This window comes from Rhineura floridana, chromosome 1 (genome assembly GCF_030035675.1).
Source record: "Rhineura floridana isolate rRhiFlo1 chromosome 1, rRhiFlo1.hap2, whole genome shotgun sequence".
Lineage (NCBI taxonomy): Eukaryota > Metazoa > Chordata > Lepidosauria > Squamata > Rhineuridae > Rhineura > Rhineura floridana.
This window is the reverse complement of record NC_084480.1, coordinates 71,598,486-71,622,639: the sequence shown is the minus strand read 5'-3', so window position 1 is coordinate 71,622,639 and position 24,154 is coordinate 71,598,486. Positions and strand designations below refer to the sequence as shown.

Sequence of the window (24,154 nt, the reverse complement as noted above, 5' to 3'; positions counted from 1 at the left end):
GCAGCTACTGAAAAAAGTAAGGACCCAGATGAGGATCGGGATTTCTAGAGAATTGGTGATAGTCACTAGATAATGTAATGATCAGAAATGAAAGTTGAGCAGCTGGATTAGCTACTAAAACTGAAACATCAAAGCTATTATTTTCATTTTATTTTGAATAATATTTATCTGTTTGTAATTATATGAGACACATCCTTTCTTTAGGAGGAATAATTCCAACATGGAAGGGGTATGTCCTCTTTTTGCAATGTTGGAGGGCACGGTTACATTTATAACAATGGAAAATTAGCCTCTATTATACTAAAAATAATGAATGTAAGATTCACATATAATGGTATACTGTTGGTGATTGGGGGGTGGGTTAATGGTTCTTCATTTGTTTTAAAGATTGTTTTATTAAGTTTTATAGTATTGAAAAGTTGTTTTTACTTGCTGATATTTGTTGTGTTGCTGTTTTATTTTTGTTATTAGGAAATTGTTTTTGCAATTGTTTTTGAGATGTGTTTCTGTTCACCTTGTTGTAAGCTGCTTTGAGCACAATTTTTTGTGGAAATGTGGCATACAAATAAAATGATGGGTGGATGAATGAATGATTTAAGCAATTGCAATTTAAGTATAAAGGTCCAACTTCTGCCTTTTTTTGTTCTCAGTGTTGTCATTAAATATATATATAGCTAATATGAGTTCTAATAGCCTGCCTTTGATTTCCTATATTTCTAGCATACAAGACTAAATTAACTTCATTTGTAAGTTTTTGTTTTAAAGAACCCTCACAAAACCGTAGATAATAAATACTGAATTTATAAAGTTAAAGCCACCCTGGCAGCAATTATGCACTGGCAAACAGTTTTATAGGGCAATAAGAGCGAAGCAGAAAGCAAATCTGCTAGAATATATAAAATAGCTTCTTATGGAAAAAGTGGAGCTTATTCAAAACTTAATAAATCAGTGAAGAAATCAATTCTTGAAAGTTTTATTAGGTTCAAGAAAGCTCCTGTGTGTGCTCAGCTTCCTTGAATATGGTTTATAACAGTTGAATTCCAGAAGCCCCTGAGATGAGCTACATTTTTTGATCCTGTTTCAGTTCCTTATCTCTTCCTGTGGACTGCAGAGGGCAAATGAGAGAGAAGCGGTTTGGGATAGGTTTCAAGGCTGGCTGTTTATGAGATGTTGTAGTACCTGGCATATTTCCCTGATGGGTTGTAGCACACAGACACACTACACATATGCAAAGCTGATAATTAGATATTATAACAATAACTTGGCTATTATTTAATCAGACTTAGTAGGCCATCCACTTAACGGAGAGCTTGCATATTGTTAACTGAAAGAAGCAAATGAAAGCAGTTGGGAAAAAGATCTAACATATGGGAAAATTAAGAGTAAACAATGGTTTATGGTAGGTTATGTTTCCTAGTATTTTTTAATGTGCATATATAATTTATAGTAATTAATTGGATGAAATACGTATGTTGTGTACAGATGTATATTGTGTACATAATAGATATAGTCTTAGATATTGGTTGAGAAAATGTTGAGCAGCTGGAAAATATCCATACTTTTTGACCAACTCTGAAGAATATTTTTTTTTCTGAAAACCAAGCAGATTCTATTTGTATTATTAACTGCATTATGGCTATGCCTAATGCTGAATGTTTCTTTAAACACTATGACAAAGAACTATAATATCAGGTAGCTTACTTCTCATGCTATAGAATAGAATGTACTTTGTAACAGGATGCTAATCTAAATATTCTGTGCACTGTTAATTTAGCTTTCCTCAGTATGGAAGATCAAATATATGTTGGCTTTATATATTGTTTGTTGTGGTTCTTTTTAATTTCTTTGTTTAAATAAGTTGACATGAGTGATGTTTTTTCAAGTGGAAAGGATTTTCTGTATTAAGCAAGATTTATAGAATGGTTATATGTATAAAATCTAGAATGCTTATATCTCAGAAAGCAGAAAGAAAAATAGTTGTCACTTTTTTACTCTAAATCATATTTCAGCTGAATATCTGAATTTAAATTTTCACGACTATTGCTGCTAATGGATATTTTTGATGTACGAACACTTCCACTTTTAAAATGTAGATAAAATGGTTCAAGGACTTTGTAGCAGTAGTTTGACAGCATCATATGCCACAAAGACGTGATAAGAGAGGGAAATCATTACATCTTTGTATGCTTAAGTAGTAAACACTCGTTTTTTAAAATTACACAATCAAGGGATTATGTGTTCAGAAAACTATGGTTTAAATGTGCTGTATAACTATACTAAGGAAGTTTAATTATCAACCAAGTGTTTTTCTTTTCCCACTTAAGTTGTTCTTACTTAAGGGTAGTTTTGAGGACATAAACTTCGGGTTTTTAAAAAATAAAATTTCCTGCAAAACATGCATAGGAAACATTTTCAGTCATTTTTTTCTGTTTCTTTATCAGTATGTAGGTAGCAACAGTTTTTATCTAGCTTTCAGCATAGATTTTTTAATTAAACCTGAAGATCACTAAGATATGAACTTTAAATAATTGATTCATTACTTTAAATGTGATGGCTTGTTGTTTCTTTGCTGCCAAACTATACTTTTGCAGTCCAGAAGTAAGCTTTTTATTATCCTGTAGAATCAAAGCATTCCTTGCAGCATGGAGACAGTGTCAGAGCATACATCAGAAAGAGGAGGAAATCAATTTGAAGTTAATTCAAATCTATTGAATGGTGAAGAGCAGGGCAGTTTCTCTAAAATTAGAGCTGTCAGTGAATGGAGAAAATAGATAGTAACATATGTGTAAGGCAGCAATTAGGTTGCAGTTGACTTCTTGAAGTCTTCAGTCTACAGTATTCTTTTCCTCCACCCTCCAAATTGTAATGTTACCTTCCCAGGGGACTGGAAGATGGATGCAGTTGGGTTAAGAACAAATTGCTTCCTCCTCTTTTTAACAAACCACCTTTTTTCATTCTACTTCATTCTACATCCTTTTCCTTGCTTCCAAAAGCATAGACCAATCTGAACTATTCTCTTATACTTGGTCCTAAGTTTTCTTCCTCCCTTCCACCTCAGCAGAAACCAATACTCTGATCTTTTTTCCAGTTGTTTAAGAATATTGATAACAGATAGATTTGGAATTCTGTTCATGCCAATAGGTCAACAGAGTTTAACATAATCTCCAGTGTTGAACACTTTGTAGAACAATTTAAGGAGGTACTTGAGAGCAATAAGGATAAAATAGGGCATGCTTTAGATTCGCAATTTGTCTGTGCATGCAAATTCTATTGCTGTGATCGTTTTCTGCTAGCAAAAGTAATGAGCAAAGGAGCAATATAAAGCAATCTCCCTCATATGGAAAACAGCTAAATGTTCAATCCTCTGAAACTCCTACAACATTGTCTATAGATTATAGCCGTACTAGAGGGCCAGAAAGAATTTGGGTCTTTATCAATTCCAATTTCGTATTTGAACTGTTTAGAGGTGTTTTTGAAAATAGATTGCTTTGCCTTAATACAGTTGACAAAAAGAAACTTTTATTTTTTTCTTGTACTATTGTGCTGTCAGAAGTTAAATGTGGTTCCATAGTGGCATGTCTTTGTGCCAAGATAACTTTTAAAAAATACTTCAGAGTTGTCATGCCAGTTATCATGATATACTTAAAAAACATAACAGGTTCCAACAATGTTGCTGTTTTCAGGACAGTGGTTTTCAAGGTCTACATGGCTTAAAATGTTGTTTTCTTTGTTTCTCTGTTGGTGGTTGTGCTGTGTTCTTTCCACAGTATTTTTGAATAGAACTTGAGAAAATATATTTCTTGTGTTGTGTTAATTAATTTTTAAAACACTAAATTTTGTGTAAGGTTTGGAGTTTAACATACAAGTTATTAATGCATATTAGGATTATGTTTTATGACTAGTTGGTTCATTAATTACTGCTGAACCATGTCAAACTAAAATGTGATGAAAATGTGATTTTTTTAAACTTATGGGTAGTTGTGGTTGATCCATGAGTATACTTCATTAATATAATACTAAATTATTATAAAAATTGATAGTAAATACTTGTATATGTCTGAATATGTTCTGTTCTTCTCATAATGTCATCTGACTTAAGTGCAAAGATGTTAATAATCGACTGTGTATATTTAACGTCTCAAGTGAATAAATGCTTAATGGCCTGATTTCTAGCATGCAAATCAGTACCAGGCTCTGTAATAGAAGAATTGCCTGAATGCTGTGTTATATTTCATCATTATCCTTAAAACAGCTTCAGTATTACCCCTTTTGAACAGAACAAAATTTACAGATTTTAGAGAATAGTATATGTGAAGCATTAATTCTTAGTATAAGGAAATGAAGTTTTTTTAAACTGCTGCTATTTCTAGCAGGATCTGAAATTAAACTGAAGGTTAGGTAAGGGTTTACAATTCCAGTAATCATATTTTTATTACATGATTTCTATAAATTGACACATTCCATTTGAACACCAAAGATTTTGAGTTTATGCTGCCGAAATTCAAGTATTAGATTTTGCTGAAATCAGTTACATGTAGAACTTTAACTAATCTTTTCACAATGAGAAATAGGCCTGAATAAACAACTTTTACCTGACGTAAAAGATACATTTTGAAAATTGTGCCCATTTTTAAAAAACTGCTTCTAATTTAGGGCTTTATCAGATAAATGTTAAAATCATTCCCTTATTATTTGACAATGGAATTATATTAAATTTATAAACTTGTTCAGTGCAAATGGTTAGGTGGTTCTTAATTGAGAGAAGCCAATTTTTATAGTGAAACATTGTAGAACTCACACTTTTCAAATCATCAAATGTTTGTTTACATTTTAGTCATTACCAGATTTTTTGTTACCTTAGAAATTGAAAAATTGTTCTTACGCAGAACATCTTTATGCATTTCTGTATTGCTATAATGCATTGTAAGAGTATACATCTTTATTGTCAGTGAGTCTTGATTTTTTTTAGCAACAGTCACACAATAGAAATTATGTGTAATTTTTATATCTCAAGGAAATATTATTAAAAAAAAGTAGTAGCCTTCCCGTTGATTTAGCACAGATAGGGGGAAAATCCTTGTTTGCATTAATTTGCAAAAATATTTACCTTGGGAATCCATTACACTCAAAATAACAAAGGAGTATCAGCTATAGCATGGTTGTGATATTTTACTTAGCTCAGTGGAGAAACTCGGGCAGCTACCCACCAGGCAGCCATCTTTCTGATCATCAGCTGTGTTTAAAATTTCACTCCTATTATTTATTTGCTGTGGTGCAAATTTTCTTGATAACATTTTGTAACAAATATATTTTTAAGCTAAGTGCTGAGTTGAAATAATTTAATTTTTTTCTTGAGTAATAAAGTACATATGTAGCACTTAAGATGTCACTGTGTTCTATTCCCTTCCCATTTAAACTCTTGCCTGCCCAATTCTGAGGATTTAGGTATTGATAAATATTAATTGATACATATTGAAATATGAAATGGTGTGGAACAAATGAAATGAACTTGGCCTTGTGCATATGTCCGCTAGCCAATCCATTCAGTAGCAAGTCTGTTGTGATTTCTTTTCTTTTTTGCCGTTTATTATTCTGTGGATTTTAAAATGGATTTTATGAATAATGGAGCTAAAGAAAGGATAGCACACTTTGTGCAGTTCTAACAATCAATTTTAATTGTATCTAAATAATATAGTCTAATTAACATATAGCTTATTAAAAGAAAAAATAAGCACAAAAATATTCTCTGCTAATGAAGAGTTTGCGTATGTCAGTAAGAACCCTGTACTTTAGAGTTCAGGTCCACCTTTTTGTTTTTTATTGTTGCACATAATTTTAATGATCACATTTTTAAAAAGACGCAAGATACAAGCAAATGATTAATATTGCTATCATTCTGAATTGATCATTGATGAAATTTGTCATGTTGTACATAATGATGTATAGCTCTGCTTTGACAGTTGTATTCAAAAGCATCTTTTAAAAGTTCATGTCTTTGAATCACGCTACTTCTACTAAACTTGGTTTTTCATAAAAATGCCATCTTGGCTCCGGATCTTTGACTCTGTGACATTTGAAAGCTAATTAAAAATATATACCCCTTTATCTCTGCATCCAGGTGGCTGCATTTCACAGTTCAGGAAAATGTTTTAATGTTGCACTCTAATTACGTTATTCTACAGAAGTACTTGTATGTCCATTAAGATGGTCCGATTGAACACTGGGCTCAACATGTTGTCACTTCAACAATATTTTGTATTTCACTGTAACAGCTGAGGTCAACAAGGCGTAAAGATTTCTTATGACTGATAGATTGACCTTTCTGTGGGCTAGATGCATAGTATATTGAGTCTACCCTCTTTGGCTATCACCCACTGCTTTTAATATACATGGTAGCTTAAAATATTCAGAATATGCTAATTAGTTGACTCTTGTGCTTTTGATGTTTGGCCTTCCTCAGCTTTTGGTACTGATTTCAGTTTTTATTGATTTTTAAACGCATCCTGATGAAGACATCTTGTTTAGAAGAAGGTGTTACTGCTTCTTTTCACTCCCCTCAAGGCAAGATGGTTCAGCAGAGGCCCATATGGTGACAGTTAAGAGCCTGCTGGATCAGGCCAGTGGTCCATCTAGTTCAGCATCTTGTTCTCAGAGTGGTGAACCAGGTGCCCATGGGAAGCCCACAAACAGAACTTGAGTGCAAGAGGTCTTTCCCCTCCTGCAGTGCCCGGCAACTGGTTTTCAGAAGCATACTGCCTCTGACTATGGTGGCAGAGTACAGCCATCATGGCTAGTAGCCATTGGTAGCCTTATCCTCCATGAATTTGTCTAATTCTCTTATAAAGCCATCCAAGTTGGTGGCCATCTCTGCCTCTTGTGGAAGCGAATTCCATAGTTTACATAGTTTAACTATGTGTTGCGTGAAGAAGTACTTTCTTGCATTGAGCAGGGGGTTGGACTTGATGGCCTTATAGGCCCCTTCCAATTCTACTATTCTATGATTCTTTTGTCTGTGTTGAATCTCCCAACATTCAGCTTCACTGCGTGTTCACAAGTTCTAGTGTTATGTGAGAGGGAGAAAAACTTTTCTGTATCTACTTTCTCCATGCCAAGCATAATTTATACACTTCTGTCTTGTTGCTTCTGACTTACCTTTCTCTAAACTAACAAGCCACAAATACTGCAACCTTTTGTGATAAGAAAGTTGCAGGAGCTGGGTGATGGCAATTCACCAAGCTTGTTTCTTCTCACTCTCATCAGGGCAAGATGGTCTGTCAGGCATCCCTTTGGTGGCAGTTGGGGCAAGTTCTGTTTCTACGAATGAATACTTTTGCTTATTTGATTAATGTCTAATCTATTGAAGATCAAGATTTGTTTCATGATGTTTTAGTGACTTTGATGTAAAATTGTGTGAAATCCACAGTTTTGTGGCATTCCACAAGAGCAGCTTTTTTTATCAGTGATGGAATAAAGAACAGTTTTCAATCTTTTCTTTAGTCCTTCTCACATAATCTTCCAGGTACACTTTCCATCCCCTGTTGTTCATTCAAAGTGTCTTTCAATCTGCCCATATAATGGGTAGAGATCACATAATTTAATAATGATAAAGAACTGGGAATTAGGGTAAATTTCTTTCCTTGACCTTCTCATGTTACAACAGCGCCTAATGGTCTGACCAAATACTTCTCCTTTTTTGGAGTCCTGAGCATGCCTAGATGTGGAAAATGGCAATTTCACAGGTAAGAAAGGTCACAGTTTCTGTGACTTCTGTGAAGTAATCTGGGCTGTTAGCACTTTATATTTTGAAAGAACTGTGTAGATATCAACCAATTAATCCTCTTTGAGGGACCAAAAAGTAACAATGGGAGAATTGCATGAAACACAGTCCCTCTGATTTGAGCTGCTATGTTTGCTTCCTTTGGAAGGTCATTACTGGTGTTCTTTATGTTCTATGTCACAGAAAACCAGTTTAGTCTCTAGCCAAGAAGCCATTTTGTTCTTCTTGTGTTGCATTACACAGCTTTTCTTTAGGAATTTAATGGTTGGTCATACATGTTGCTGTGATAACTGGCTGATTTTTAAATTGGGGAAACATTGAACCCAAGACATTGGCTGGGATCTAAAGAGCTGTTTTAGGTGTGCTGAAGGGCTTTGGTTTGCCCACTGAGTTTTTTATTCTCCCCTCCTGTTCCCCTGCTGTATCTCAGACTGCTTTGTAAGTTACCTCTGTTTCAAAAGTGCTTTAGCATGTGGCATGGTGGACAGTGGTTTGGGAATCAGCACCTCTTTAGCACAACCTCTTTAGCACAACCAGAAGTTGACAACCTAATAGGTTTTGACAGAGGGAAATAATGGTACATGATCTCTAGTATATGTTTGATTCAAATCTTGATTTCAGAACAGAGAATTTAAAGGAGGATTGTAGGATTTGTTTTTAACATGAAGAGACATCTTAATAGATTCACACTAAAGCAAGTATAAAATGTCATGTGAATTGATCTTTTTTGTAAAAAAATAGTTTTCCAGAAAAAACGAGTTCTATGAAAACCAGCATATCACAAGCAAATTCACTTATCCTTGCCTCCCCTCTGCACCTTCCTGCATTCCCACAAAATCTGTTCTGGAGACTTGTGGAACCTTCAGGAGCAGGGAAGTCCTGTTATGTAAGCAGGAGTCTATTTAGGCATAAGCTTTCACGGACTACAGTCCACTTCATTAGAGGCATGAAGTATTGTCTTGAGTTACAGGAATATATACCTATGATGGGTGCAGGGATTGTAAATAGCAAAGTCAAAAGGAAATGCAACACAGAATGTACAAATAATGATACTTAAGTTATTAACAGTTGCCATTCACAAAAAGGACAACCCATTTGTGCTGATAACATAGAGATCCTGGCATTGGTAAGCCACTTAACAAATGCAGTGTGCTTTTATTTTTTTTAAAAAAGAAACCTTTTGTCCAAATTCATTTCTCAACTGATAGCACTGAAACTCTTGATGAAGTATAATTAAGTAGTTTCACGTTGCAGTCTCCCTTTGAAGTTCCTTTGTTGAAGGATGGCAATTTTAAGGTGAGTTACAAAGTAAGCATGTTTTAAAATAAGCCCCAGTACATAAACCATGAATGAAACAGCAGAGACAGAAGAATGAACTGGCACAAGTTTCAAGCTTTCTCTCCCATCAGGGACTATAATGATTATAGCTTTAACTCTAAATTTCAATCTTTTTCCAGTAGGGTGATGAAATAAAATGCAGCATGTCAGCATATCTATACTTTGCTCTGTCTTCTTTGAATTATAGATCAGCAATCAGACATTTTCATCTTCATGAATGCCTGCTGCACCCATACATGTCCCCACAACAAAACTTCTCAATAGCAGAGGGAGCAAGCCCTCCATTAGAAATGCAAATGCCAAGAGGGCATTCCTTTGATTGCCCTTAAAAATCTCTCTGTTTTGCCTCTGGCTATGTATGTTCTCATAGCTTTTTGGGGAAAGACCAGATTATTCTCATGAGATGCAACTTCTATAATAGGTAAAGGTGGTGGAAGTTTACTTGGTGAACGTTATTAATTGTGTGGGTGACATTTTAAATTAAAAGTTCAGAAGTTGTATTCAGAACCCGAAGTCTTTGAAGTTAAATATGCCCACAGTTCTTGCGTAATCATGCATTTGCCTACAACCTGTACATGAATCACCACTACAAGACTAATTCTCAATCCTGGAGGGAGCAAGCTTCTTCTCCTTATGATGAAAAATGCTCAGGAGTTTCTTTCCATAATGTAATATGATACTGTTAGAAAACTGTGTGCTTTCTACTTTTGGGGTGAAAGGAATCAAAGAACACAGAATAGCAGCAACCTTTAAAAATCATTCCGTATATCTCATTATAATTTGTTCCATCAATCTTTAATTAGCTTACACCATTTTTTTTTAAACTTACCCTCATATTGTTTGGGTCTGCTTTTTTTTGCAGTCCAACTTGGAATTATTTTGGTAAATGTGGTTTTTCCAATGTTTTTGTTTTTTAAAAAAACCTGAAACGACAGCAAATAAAAATTTACATACATCCTGTTACTTAGTTTTGTCTAATATGAAAACTCAGAGCTCATGCTCATGCTATCAAAAGGGCATTAAAAATATATGTGGTTCTTTAAAAGTGAGCACAAAAGGAGCTACTATTTTTGACTGCTGACATCAAAGTGAGTACTAGGGGTGTATCAAAGTCTTAAACTTTATCCATTAGTAATGTATAGTAAATAAATCAGTTGTTCTGGGTCTCTCGGTCCCCCTCCTTTTAGGTTGTATTTCCCAAGTTAAAAAGATGTCTATCTTAGTGATCTATTTTGAGTAAGAATGTCTTTAATAAAACAGGGAATGGAGAAAATAAATAATACTTGTAATTCACTTTGGGGCTAGTGAAGTAAGAGTTTGACTTATATTCAGCTATTGTTTAAAATAATTACTAGTTTTGTGATAAAAGTATTTGGGAAAATCCTATAAGCTGTAAAGAATAGATTAAATGTCACTGGTGTTGATGTGATGGAGCAAATATTAAAAGAAGTCTCGTGGCACTTTTGTAGTATAAACTGTTGTGTGCTGGATCCCACTTCATCAGATGTGTAGGTGGCAGACTGTGCACACTCACTCACTTTCTTACATACGTGTACATGTATGCACACACACATAGTGAAAAATGCGAACAGTGGGGCCCAAAGGTCAGGGAATGCACAAGGTATTGTCTGTGACATTTTTATGAAAAGCCTATACAAAAAAAGTACAATGATCATTCACTTTCACAACAGCAGCTATTGGTGAAAACACAAAACTTCTACTTTGCTGTACTAAATTAACACTCACAGTTATGAGAGAGAACTTTGATTATGATTGAGTCCTCCATGAATAGAATGAAAATTAATGATAAATGTTTTGGCAATTTCACACAGTTTCCTTTTGCAGTTCTTTTGTTGAAGAAAGGTGATTTTTCAGGGCGGCAGTAGTGTGTCCCAACAGATGTTCTCCCACTGGATTCTGAATATTTTAGTACTTGATGCAAGGTTTATGCCCATTTGTTCTTCTGCATAGAGATGAAGCTGTGCTTCCTTTATAAGCTACTATTGGCATGTCAAAAAATATTTCATGTTGGAAGAAGAGCAGGTGAATAAGCCCCTAATGATATGGCTGTTATTACATCCTGTAATATTTGAGTGGCTCTCAGAGCAGAGTAGCTATCTAGGTTTGTTAACTAAACACAGCACAAGAGTGGGTAGCAAGGCTAGCCCAATTCCCAGTTTGAGTCCTCAAGCCTGGGATACACTGGAAAACATGAAAAAGTGGAGCCAGTTGGCACCGTCCCTAGTGTCTTGAATAAAGGTCCTGAGAAAGCCCTAGTTCTTTTTTTCTTTTTTTAAGTTGAAAATATTAAGGACCACCTTTGTTCATAGGTTGAAGATAAGGGCCATTTAGAGCAAAATCAGATGGAAAGCGCAATAAAAGGCACTTTAAATAAATAAATAAGCTTGTGATAAGAAGCTGTATGTTTATGAGAATTTTAAAGAGAATATGATGTACCACTGATAAGACATGGTGATTCCAATCCAGTGGACGCTGCAGCCAGAGGAAGGGGAGGGGGACCAAATATCACTAATTCTCTTTCAGCCCCTTATACCTACCAGAAGATTGGAGGACCCTTTAGAACAGTGTAGAAGGTGGCACTGGAGGCTACAAGGGGAGAAGAGAATAAGTGAAAATGTCCTGCCCCGCTTCATTTGGCAGGAACCTCCACTGAATGACAGCTAGTAACATTAAAATAAAAGAGTGATACTATTAAAACTATTATTCAGTAGATCCTTAGCACCCAAGATATGCTAGGCATTGTATAGAACATACAATTGATTATGTGGTTTGTATAGTTAAGCATGCCTGCTTCAGTAATGATGATTTAAAGGTAAGGAAAGCTCTCTTTGAAATACTGAAAAGAAAAGGCTTTTCCACAGTTTTGCTTTACTAAAGAAGAGTAGCCAGGCACTTTAGAAATCCAAAAGAGTTAATTTTAAATTGAAGCTGTGACTTGTTGCATGGATCTGCTTAACAATTAGAATTTCTTTATATCTTGTGTACACGCGAAGTGTCTGCACTTACACTTTCTACCTGCTCGTTTGTACTGGTTTAAATGCACGTGTGAATGCCCATTTTTATTACAAGGCTGAAGTTGGTTTCTAGTTCCTAGCTGCTTATTTCTCAAAAGTTTGAAACAGAGTTGAATGAGCAATTACAACAAGGAACTGAAGTAATCATACCCCTGCTCGTCAAAATAAACTTTGGGCTACCCCCATATAATTTATATTCATGACTGGGTAACCATCACTTTTGAGAGACAACAGTTATTGCACAATATTCTTTATTTATTAATTTTATTATTTATTTATTTTCATTTCTAGACCGCCCATAGCTAATAGCTCTCTGGGCGGTGTACAAAACGAGATTAAAATACAATATAGAATAAAATCAGTAACAAAGGAACACATTAAACTAAAAACATTAAACATAAAGCATTAAACATTAAAAGGCCTGGGAGTATAGCCAGGTCTTAACCTGGCGCCTAAAAGAAAGAACCGTAGGCACCAGGCGTATTTCCTCCGGTAAGCTGTTCCATAATTCGGGGGCCACCACAGAAAAGGCCCTAGATCTAGTAACAGTCCTCCGGGCATCCTGGTGAGTTGGTACCCGGAGGAGGGCCTTAGATACTGAACGAAGTGAACGGATAGGTTCATAGCGGGAGAGGCGTTCCACAAGGTATTTAATGCTTGAATGCCCTTACACATAAGAAACCAGGGGGTGAGCTTCCTAAAGCCACCACATATCATACCCCCATACCCCCAGGAGAGTATCCTCTGTGAGACATCCCAACATTATGTAAAGCCTTGTTATGATGCAAGACTTTGAGACATCGACTGCCTCATGGCAACACTGTGAATATATGTATAAATGAATAAGGAACTGGGGATATGTACCCCAAACTAAGCTTTGAACTACACCAAAAAATGTACTCGCATTTCTTGGACAATGTCTTAGAAACATAAGAAGAGCCTGCTGCATTAGAGCCTGCCGCATTAGACCATTGGCCCATCTAGCCCAGTATCCTGTGTGTTCTCACACAACAGATGCCCATGAGAAGCCCACAAGCAGGCCCTGAGCACAAGAGCACTCCCCTCCCCACAGTTTCCAGCAACTGGTATACAGAAGCATACTGCCTCTTACTGTAGAGGCAGAGCATAGCCTTTGATACTGTTATCCTCCATGAATTTGTCTAATCCTCTTTAAAGCTGCCCAAGTTGGTGGCCATCACTATTCTGGGAATGAGTTCCATTCTGCACTGTGTCAAGAAGTACTTCATTTCAATGGTTCTGAATCTTCCAGCATTCAGCTTCATTGCTTGTCCACAAGTTCTAGTGTTATAAGAGAAGGAGAAAAATCTCTCTCTACGCTGCTCTCTTTATGCCATGCATAATTTTATAAACTTTATTTATTTTATTTATTCATTTATTGAATTTTTTAGTCGCCCATCTGGCTGGCTGTCCAGCCACTCTGGGCGACGTACAAAATAGGCATATAATACCTAGACATTAAAAATCTAAAAACAATGAAGTTAAAATCTAGCCCACCCCAAAAGCCTGCCTGAAGAGCCAGGTCTTCAAGGCCCAGCAGAAACTCATCATGGAAGGGGCATGGCGGAGATCATTTGGGAGGGAGTTCCAGAGGGTGGGGGCCACAACTGAAAAAGCCCTCTCTCTAGTCCTCATCAGTTTGGCTGTTTTGAATGATGGAATGGAGAGAAGGTCTTTTGAGGCTGATCTTGTTGGGTGGTGTAGCTGATGATGCTGGAGTCACTTTAGATAGAGTGGGCCGAAACCGTATAAGGATTTAAAGGTCAAAACCAACACCTTGAATTGGGCAATAAACTTCTATTATGCCACCTCTTAGTTGCCTAACTAAAAAGCCTCAAATGCTGCAACCTTTCCTCTATGACATGCTGTAGCATTTGGTAAGGCCCAATTTTTGTCTGTTATTGTTATTGGCCCAGCACACTTGACAATGTCTTGCACCCAAACAAAGATTTGGGGCAGTTGTGATACAGGCCATCTCCTGGTTTTGTCAACATATGATTGACAATAGTATGATTGGCCCAAACATTATTGTGAAGTCCATGCCCTCAGTTCCTTATTCATTTATATGTGTGTTGGCTATTATTGGCATGAGGCAGTGTGCATGTCAGTGTCTGATGCCAAAATTTTGGCTCCTATATAATGCTGGGATGTTTCTTAGAAGATACTCTATTGAAGGTGTGGGTGTGTGATTTTTAGTGATCCAAAGCTTAGTTTGGGATTCACCTCCCCTGTTCTTAAGAGAATTGTAAGGGCTGTAATGTGTTATAAGAGCATTGTGCAATCACAGTGGTCTTCAGTGGAGAGAATGTCTCATGGAACTAATAACCAACTTCACCCATATACAGGCATACCCCGCTTAACGTTGCTTCACTTAACGTTGCCTTGCTATAACGTACATGCTCCATACATCCCCATACCCCGCTTAACATTCGTGCGCTTTGCAATAACGTACATTTTATTGGCATGACGCCGCTGCCATCTAGTGGTGATTGCGTGCAGTACAAGGGAAGACAATTGCTTCACTTAAAGTAGATTTTCACTCAAAGTATACTCTCTGGTCCCATTGCGAACGTTAAAGCGGGGTATGCCTGTATCTTATCACTGATGGGCTTTCTTTGGCCCTGGCTGTAGCACCATCAATTCCAAAGTGAATCTGTCCTCCTCTGAGCCCTTCTATTAGCCTTAAATCTCTTGTCTCTCATTTGTACATCTCAGTACTGTACCTTTGTTGTTCCCTGCTGCTATAGTACCCTAGCTCTCCCCATTTCCTGTTCTTACGCTTAGGATAATTAGTATAAAGATTGTCTACAGATTAATCTACATATACCAGCTAGTTTCTTTAGGCTAGACTGCTGAATAGTGGATATAAGCATGCTCCTTGTGTTTATATTCCACTGCAGTGATTACATTTGGAAGCTTTTAGCTAAAGTGCTTGTTTTCAAAATTCTCACTGCTGTAAAGATTTGATATTAGGGGTAGAAGAGAAAAACAGGGTATATGACTCCTGAGATTCTAAAAAATGTTTTGTTTGCATAAAACACTTGGAATCCCATACTGTATAGCAGCATAGTATTCACATGCCAGCAAGAAATGAATTAAATTGGGAAAATAGTCGTTAGGGAGTATTTCAGTTTTTGACGTTCTTCTATGTTTCGTTTATGTAGGCAAAAATATGACTTCCCAAACTCAAAGCAAGCGTGTACTATTTTAATATATCTACGCAGAGTACTTTTGTTAACTAAGGCATTCAGTTTGCAGACATTAGATTCCCCAAGTCCATAGTGAATAAATCATGTACCTAGCTTGCAAATCTCTGCAGATCATTTTGAACACAGTGCTGCCAGCCACCTGCAATTTAATTTTAAAACAAATTTTCTACAGTTCCAAAAGTTAGCAGGTTTCTTTATAATTGTACTCTAAGGGAACTTTAAATATTGTGCTTTTGAAGCAGTATTTTTAAAAACAATCCACAATAAACAATATTTTGGCAATGAATAATTTGGCACAAAAGCAATTATTTAAATTTAAATTAGTTATAGAACTTTTGTGTCTTCTGTATAAAATACTCCAGGATGACATGATAGGATTATTTGATATAGTTATTATGTTGTGATTAACTTTTGGATTAAAATTATTGTTTTTTAAAAAGAGTTCTAGTTAGTAAAGTTAAGGATTCAATCTAAACCGAGTACTTAAAATAAATACTACATATATTTTTAGACAACCTATCTGCAAAATGTGTTTGCATGCTTAAATTGTATTCCTAAGGTTAAAATTAATTTTCATTTGATAGAACGCATATATTATATGAGGTTATATTTGTTTTCCTAAAACAATTTATTTCTTGTTACTAATCTCAATGCACTACCCTTAAAAATTGTACCCCTTTGGGCTACTCTGCTGTGCCGTACACAGCTATCGGAGACAAAATGATCAGTAATATCTTTTTAAATGAAGTTTGATTTTTGTTGCTGTTTGGAAAAAAGCTTAAATGTTAGTACTTTAAAAGAAGATCAATATTCAAATTATTAAGCATAATTTTAAATGTGCCATATTTGACTGAAGCTATAACATTTTTTTTCCAGATTGTGGATTCTTCAGTGTCAAAGTAACAGTAAGATCAGAATCCAATAAAATGTATATTTTTATCTTTAAATATAAGTACTTGTTCTGTGAGGCATTAAGTTCATCAGTGCTTAGTGTAGAGACTAAAACCCATACTGGCTCTTGATAATTTGTTTTGTTTTATGTCTGTTATTGTGTGCCTCAATTTTGTGTTATAAGAGAACTATTCTCTTATAATCCACTTATTCATATTGAAAAGTATATCTCTTGTCTCCCAGTTTCTACCTGAAGCTTACAAGTCAAGATCCAAAGAACTGCACACAAAGTTCCACGAACTCAGTGCAGCTTTATTGATTTTATTGAACAGTTGCCTTCCCTCCCCAATGCCCTACTGCAAACTACTTTTGAAAGAGTAGGAGTATCAAATGCCACTGAGCTAGCACAGACCACTTCAATGAGGTTAAAAAATTCTTTGGATTCCAGCATAAGTGTGCAAGAATTGCACTCGGTTGTTAAAGGTTGAGGCACATAATTGTGATATTTGTTTCCATAATTGTATTTCAGAGGGTATAGTATGTTGTGGGGATTTCTGAGGATTTGGACTGATTTGGGGTGGTTTTTGCGTTCAAGTCCTTTGATCCTGGCACAAAAAGAGATTATAACTATATGACAATTTTTTTTCCTATTAATGTCACTGAGTAAAGTGATGGGATAAGGGATGATTTGACAACCTTTTGGGGTCAATGAGCACATTTATAAAATGGAAAAACTGTCAAGGGCAGCTCCCCCATCCCCACAACCTATTATGTTGGCTATAATATTTCAGTGGGGAAGGGAACCCTGTGAGCACCAGGGAAAACCTTGGCAATCCCTGGGATAAGGGATTAAGACCAGCAGTATTAAGAGGCTACATAAACTCGGTGGAGTAAGATAAGGGTGAACTGCACTAAAACGTTTGATTATGTTGCCTCTGTGACAGGATTAATTAACAGTATAGATATGACCTTGTCAGGATATATCTGTGGGGCAGTGGTGGGGGGAGAGGGATGCTGATGTGTGATTTAGAGACAAGGCTGGAATGGTTTGGCTTTTCAGGATTTTGCCGGTTGGGGAGAAGCATCTATTCTTAAAAGTTTATTACTTTCAACATCTGGAGTCATCATATTTTGCCTTTGGGGATTATCTTTGCAGTAGAGTAATACCACAAAGGTCTCTTGGAAAAATCCTTCATCTCACTTTATATTTCTTAGAGATGATGTCAAAAGGTTGCTTGGTTTATACTTATATCATTATATTTACTTAATTACAGTTCTTTTGGGTAGCTTGAACATAAGAAAAAAGTTCACCATTCCCAGAATATTGAGTTTCAGTAATTTAATCCAAACTTGCAATACAAACTAGTAAAATATGCTTAAGAAAAATGGCCAAACTCATGATAGGTGGTGGTGGTTGTTGTTGTTGTTGGGTGTCTAATATCTGTGCCATTAGTTCCAGGCTGATGTCTTTCCTATTCTCAGTGCTTTTCTGCAAAGATTATAAATCTCTTTTCATTAGCCTATATGACTTTTTCAATACAAGGCTAACATTATATAAAGCAGGATGAAAGAAAGTTAGTGAAGGTCGAACAGGCAATCAAATTATTACAGATTCTTCCGTGAACAGTAATGGATCTTCGTAATGTGATTAGTTGTGAATATCTGCTCTCATTGACAAGGGTTCATTTTTCATAAAAACATAATATATTCTTGGCTCAATTTGAATTGATTTGACTAAGGTCTGCATGGCAGAGTGTGGTGACCAGTTCCCATTTTAAAGTTTCAGTTATAATTATAACAATCTGTTCAATTGCTAATGAGTAATAATTACCATTATCTCTGCAATGTGACATCCTACTGTGGTGATGCTTTTAAGTAGCACCAGTTCTTCAGGTAAAGAATATGTAGAAGTTAAAAAGTTCTTTGAATTGGGCGGAAGTGAGGGTTGACTGATTTGTGGTCACAAATATATGTTCTGTAAGTACATTATTTGTGCTGCTAAGCTGTTCCACGTTGTTCCACTTTCACAGGACTCAGGGCAGTTTATAGTTCTGCCTGTTTTTTTTATGATGTACTGGTAACAGCCTACCACAGAACTTTATCTTAATAAAGAGGGTAAAGCAAGGCACTGTAAATGGGGAAAATTCCTAAATATTACAGTAGAGCTAGTTTGGTCCATTAAATGGTAGCAAAAAAATTGCTGCTCTAAAAACATGCATATTTGGTAGTGGACTGGCTTAATCTTGACAAGATGGAGATTCTGTGTGTGGATGGTACCTTAGTCTGGCGAGACTGTTCTGGACGAGGTTGCACTCCCTCTAAAAGGTCAAGATTGCAGTCTGGGTGTGTGTCTTGATCTACCTTGTATATACTACTATATCAGTAGCATGAAGGCTTTTTTACCTTCTTAGGCTGGTACATCAGATGTGAATTCTTTTGGACAGGAAAGGTTTCCATACTCTGCTAACCTCCTGTTTAAGTGATTGCAGTGTGTTGAACATGCAACCACCCTTGAAGTTGGCCTGGAAACTACAGCTGGTACAGAATGCAGGGGCAAGTATTTTAGCTAGCACCACTTGGTGGGAACATATCACAACAGTTCTGAATGAGTTTTACTGGCTGCCAGTTTGTTTCCAAGCTCAATTCAAGGTTCTAGTGCTTAACTATAAAGCCATATACGGTAATGCCTGCTCCCATACGAACCTTTTCTTTTTCCATAGATCCTTGTAAAAGATGACTAAGTTTCCTTCCTAACCGTTTCTGCCTTCATTAACACTATTTGGAGTTTTGAAAATAATACAGCCAGGGGATAGAATGATGATAGACTGGAATATCTAGTGAAATTCCCTGGAACTTTACTAGACACTACTGAATATCCATTGCTATATGCTGTATCGGAGCTGTGAAAGTACATTAATTTTTTATATTAGAATGGTAAGAAATGTTGACAAGGAGACTGCAGGTGCTGACTGAGACTTTTCACTATTTTCCTTTGCAGATTCAACTAATCTTGCAGTCTGTAGCTCAGATTTTACATAGCTAAATTTGGAGTTGTTGTTCTTATATCTTAAAAGAATTAGTTGTAACATTCATGAGTTTGTTTCACATTTAGGTTTTTTTTCTGTTGTCTGCAAAATGTTTGTGGGAGCACCTTGAAAGCACAACATGTGAAGTCATGGTTTGGCAGAAGGAGGAAAAATTGGTCTGAAGAGGTCATCTTAATTCCAGATATAAAGACACGCAGATCTATAGCAAAGTAGAGAATGTAATAAATTTTAAGGACTCTCAAGGATGGACTTATGAAAAGAATCAAACTTATGTTTATTGCAATGAATTGGTTCTGTGCAATTGTTCTAGTTCATCACAGTCCTCAATAACTAGGACATGTAGACTGCTTTAACTTTGTAATTGTATTAACTTAGTGTTGTGTGTGGATTTTATTGTGTTGCATGTGGGAAGCATCCTTTGTCAATAGACTGTTTTATAGCTTGTACTAGAAAATTAGGTAAGAGAAGTGAAACAAAGTCTAAAGAAACTAACTTCCACTTGTGAAAGTGTTTGTTCAACTTCTTGCACAAATGGAAGCATAAGAGAACAGCTATAAACTGGAATTATAGCACTGCACAAACTCGTCATTAGTGGAATAGTACTTGTTATTTATCTTCTGCTCACACTTTTGGATCTAACTCATAGTTAACTTAAAAATAAAGTTCAAGTGAAACAGATGTTTTCCTTGGAGGCATTGGAATATCCAGACACTATATATTGCTTCTTACGTAAACATTTGCTTAAAAATAAAAATATTGAATTTTGAATTCAATTTTATACACATATTTGATACAAGGTAAGCAAAATATTTATATACCTTTACAGCTTCCTTATGTAGAATGCAGAAGAAAGCATTTCAGTTACTAGTCTGTATGAGGTCCATTCAGCTGAGAAATGGATTGCACATTTGTTGTGTTTGTTGCTTTCAGAATGTCTTACCATTTTTTAAAACAAAGAACTAGTTTAAATATAATATACTTCATCTAGTAACTGAACATTCAGGGGGTGAAGATGAGATGCGCCTTCTGGTTATGGTTTTAACCTTCTATATGCTTCTATAGGTGGGGTAATTTTTACTCCTGCAAATACTTCCAACATTTATATTTTGAATTTTTGCTCTCATCACCTGGTATTTCCTTTGTCATTTGCTGGGGGAGAGGAACTTTTTTCATCATGATTTTTTCTTTCCCAAATACCTTTTAGAAACACTTTACTCTCTCCCTCATGCTGTTAGACAAAAGAAACTATTGAACCTGGAAGTCATCACTACTGCAGAGATTCTCAAGTGGGCACCAGGACACTCCAAAGTGGGTATTGTCTGCCTCTCCTGTTGCTTGAGGCCAGAAAGAGTTAACACTCCAAAGGACTCTCACCTTAGCCCCTCCCATGGAGTGCCAGTTCATTTTTCTGTCTGGCTTGAGCAGTATACAGTGTGTAGTTTCTCAGTCCAGCCACAGACAGGCTGATCAGCCTGGTTATCCATAGATAGTTGCTGCCAAGTTATGCAAAAACGATGATGATGATTAAATAAAATAAATAAATAAATAAGTCTGATGCACAGTCAGATTAGGACAAAGCCATATCATGGAGACAAATCCTCTTCAAATGAAGAGGATGCTAAGTTCCCAGACTTGCATGCAATTCTAATGGACCAGGGGCCAGAGTTCAGAGTGACATCACAGGTTGCTACACAGCCCGATGCTGCTGTGAACACTGATTCCCTTGATCCTCAGGTGACACCAGATATTGAGGAGGGGGAAGGAAGTAATTTCCTGGTATAGACTGAAAAGAAAGTATCTCACAACCTGTTAAAGGATGAACATTTTATTAATTTGTTCTATAGAATGTTAGCAGCATTGAACCATCCTGACAAACCAACTGATCCAAACTGCAGAGGTCCCAAAGGAGCCTAGTACTAATTGCAAGGTGATTCCAGTCCAGCTCCTAAGTAAAAGACTTAAATTGAATGGGAAGCACTTCTTCATACTACAGACTAATGGTTTGGGCAAATAAATACTACTTTCCAGATCCAGAGTTTATGCACTGCTTTTTTTCTCTTTATGCAGGTGACAGATCAGTCTGTTAAAGCATTTGCTGAACACTGTCCTGAGTTGCAGTATGTTGGGTTTATGGGCTGTTCTGTTACATCTAAAGGAGTCATACACCTTACCAATGTAAGTACAAAGTAAGTAAAATGCTACAGTAACAATATTGTCTATTGACAGTTCCAGTTAGAATGATCTTGCACAACAGACATACTGGAGAAGAAGTAATATCAAGGAGGTATTTTAACACAAAAATGTTATAGATGTCTTCGTTAGTGACATCAGTTTTAGCTCAGACACAAAACTGATGCAAGTGGCACCTGCTGGGCACACTTTTCAGATTGCACCAACACTGATTAAAACTGTGTATCAAGAAATAGGGATCAATTTATTAATGGGAGAAATGTCTTGCCTTGTATTGAAAAACCTGAAAAATATTTAGAGATGATAGCCAAGATAAAAATAAAATAAAAATATAGATACCAATGCCCACAGTCTGAATTAAGAAACATGCTACTTTTTCAGGTGCACATGGCCTTTTCTGTTCAGCAGCAGAAATTTGTGCAGAGAAAAATGAAAGAAAAGACATTGTTTTGCTTATGATTCTTTCAAATAGATTTATTCCTTCTTTGAATCCTCTCTTAAGTTACTTATCAATTGATTGGAAATAATGTCACATTAATCAAAATGTGAAGAATATAGATGCTGCAACAGATGAAGAAGGTAACAGAGAATAAGACATACTGGGCTGGATCCAGATAAGTGTGAGTGTAGTTCTGTTCTTATAGTACAGGTTTCCTGCCTCCCCCTTTCCACTGTAGCTCCCTGCCCACACCGAAAAACTGCTCTGAAGGGTCTGGGGACCCTCTGGAATGGTGTAGCATGAGGTGTGCGGACTATAGAGGGATGGGGAAATTGATGGAATTTGGGGAGGCTACCTTGCATGAGCAGAAGTGCTTTTTCATTTGCATAGGGCACTTTAAAATCCAACCAATTGTCAATATAAACAATATGCAGTTTATTCAGGAAAAGCTGCAAATGGGGACAGTTACATGGGTTTTCTGAAAAAAAATTGAACTGTTATTTTTAATGCCCTAAATTCCCCACAGTGGCAAACAGCAAGCAATAAAACAACAAAAACATACTTACAAACAAAGCAATTCCAGTACAGGTGCAGATTGGGACAAAGGTCTCTACTTAAAAGGCATGTTGAAAGAGGTGCTGAAAAGACAACAGAGACTGTGCCTGTCTAGTATTTAGGCCTTTACCTGCAGAGCACAGTGATCAACTGGGTATATAAGGAGGGAGACAAGGCATCCTCACAATCAGTATATGGCTTTATACACCGAAACCAGTACCTTGATCCTTCACCTTCAATTAGCCTTGTAGCTAATTGAAAACCAGTGTAATTCTTTCAGCAGCAAAGTAACACAAATTCCTGCCCCATTGAGTAATCAGGCTGCTTCATTTTGCATCAGCTGCAGCTTCTGGACCATCCTCAAGGGCAGCCCCACATAGAACACTTTGCGGTAGCTAATCCAGTAGAGGTTACCGGTACATGGAAGACAGTGGCCAAACTATCCAGTGATCCAGAAATGGTCATAGCTGTCTTACCATTTAAAGATGCAAAAAGGCACTCCTATCCTTTACTACCCTTTAATTTAATTTATTTAATTTATTATTTTAAATACTTATATTCCAACTTTTTTCATGACTTGAATTCAAGGCAGCTTTCATAAAAACGCATCATGTAATAAATAAATACAATATAAAATCACAAGAAAATCAAACATTAAACCAATCACAGAGTTGAACCTCACTAAAATAACAAGACCGACTCAATTTAAAGCCTTTTGGAACAGCCATATATTTGCCAGATGGCTACAAGAATAGTTTACTCAAGTGTGTGAGCATGTATGTGTGAGCGAGGTTATAATCCTCATTCCACTTACTTTATTCCACTTAAACCCCATTGAACTCAGTGGGATTTCTCCGTATACATGGTTAGGATTGCACTGAGTAAGAGATTTAATATATATGCTTCTGAGAGAAGTGTTCGTTACACTTTGGAAACTGCCTTGTTTGACTTGTATCAATTCATGAAATTACTAATTAATTTATGAACTAGTGCATTTATCTTCAGAGTGAAGGAGAACAAAGAGTAGTGGGCAAAGAGACTAAGGGCTTATACAGGCATGACTCTGAGAAGGAAATTTGGATGAGAAAGGATAAAGAGTTTGACAGCTGGTATATTGGATGGACCAAGTTCATATTACCTCAGCCATGAACTCACTAAGGGCACAATCTAACTCATTGGAGGCTTGCAGTGGTGGAGCCGGTGGAAGGGGCCACCACATCCAACCTCTGTTCAGGTGCCACTGGGAGGGGAGGATGCTGGCTGCACTGTTAGGGCACAGCAGAAGGAAACGAAATGCATTTCTTTCCACTACCCATTTTTCCCAGCATATTGGCTGCCAGGACAGAGGGCTGCAGGACTGACCCAAACAGGCTCAGGGTACGGCAGAAGTCCCCTCCCCTCTGCTTTGCCTCCAACACACCCCTGGAACACCCCTTGGGGGGGCTTCTGGCAGCTCCACTTGTGCCAGTCTTGGCTGATCTGGCTGGACTCCAGCTGCATCCGGATGGTGGCAGAGTTCTCTGGCTGTGCCTGGGGTGGGACTTCTGCTGGTGGAGCCTGGTGGCACCAATATGCTTCCTCCTCCACAGCTCCATTGCATCCTGAAGCCCCTCAGCATGGTTATCTACCATGTAGATTGTGCCCTAATTGGCCTT

At 36.7% G+C, this 24,154-nt stretch overlaps 1 protein-coding gene across 2 annotated transcripts in view; it reads left to right on the top strand.

Moving 5' to 3' along the window:
• The window catches only part of FBXL17 (F-box and leucine rich repeat protein 17), a 284,885-nt gene that overhangs the window by 38,881 nt on the left and 221,850 nt on the right, over positions 1-24,154 (top strand). For both annotated transcript variants that reach the window (XM_061623634.1, XM_061623643.1), the window contains exon 5: positions 21,383-21,490. In XM_061623634.1, the coding sequence (XP_061479618.1) occupies positions 21,383-21,490 (108 nt within the window). The remainder of the gene's footprint in view (positions 1-21,382; positions 21,491-24,154) is intronic.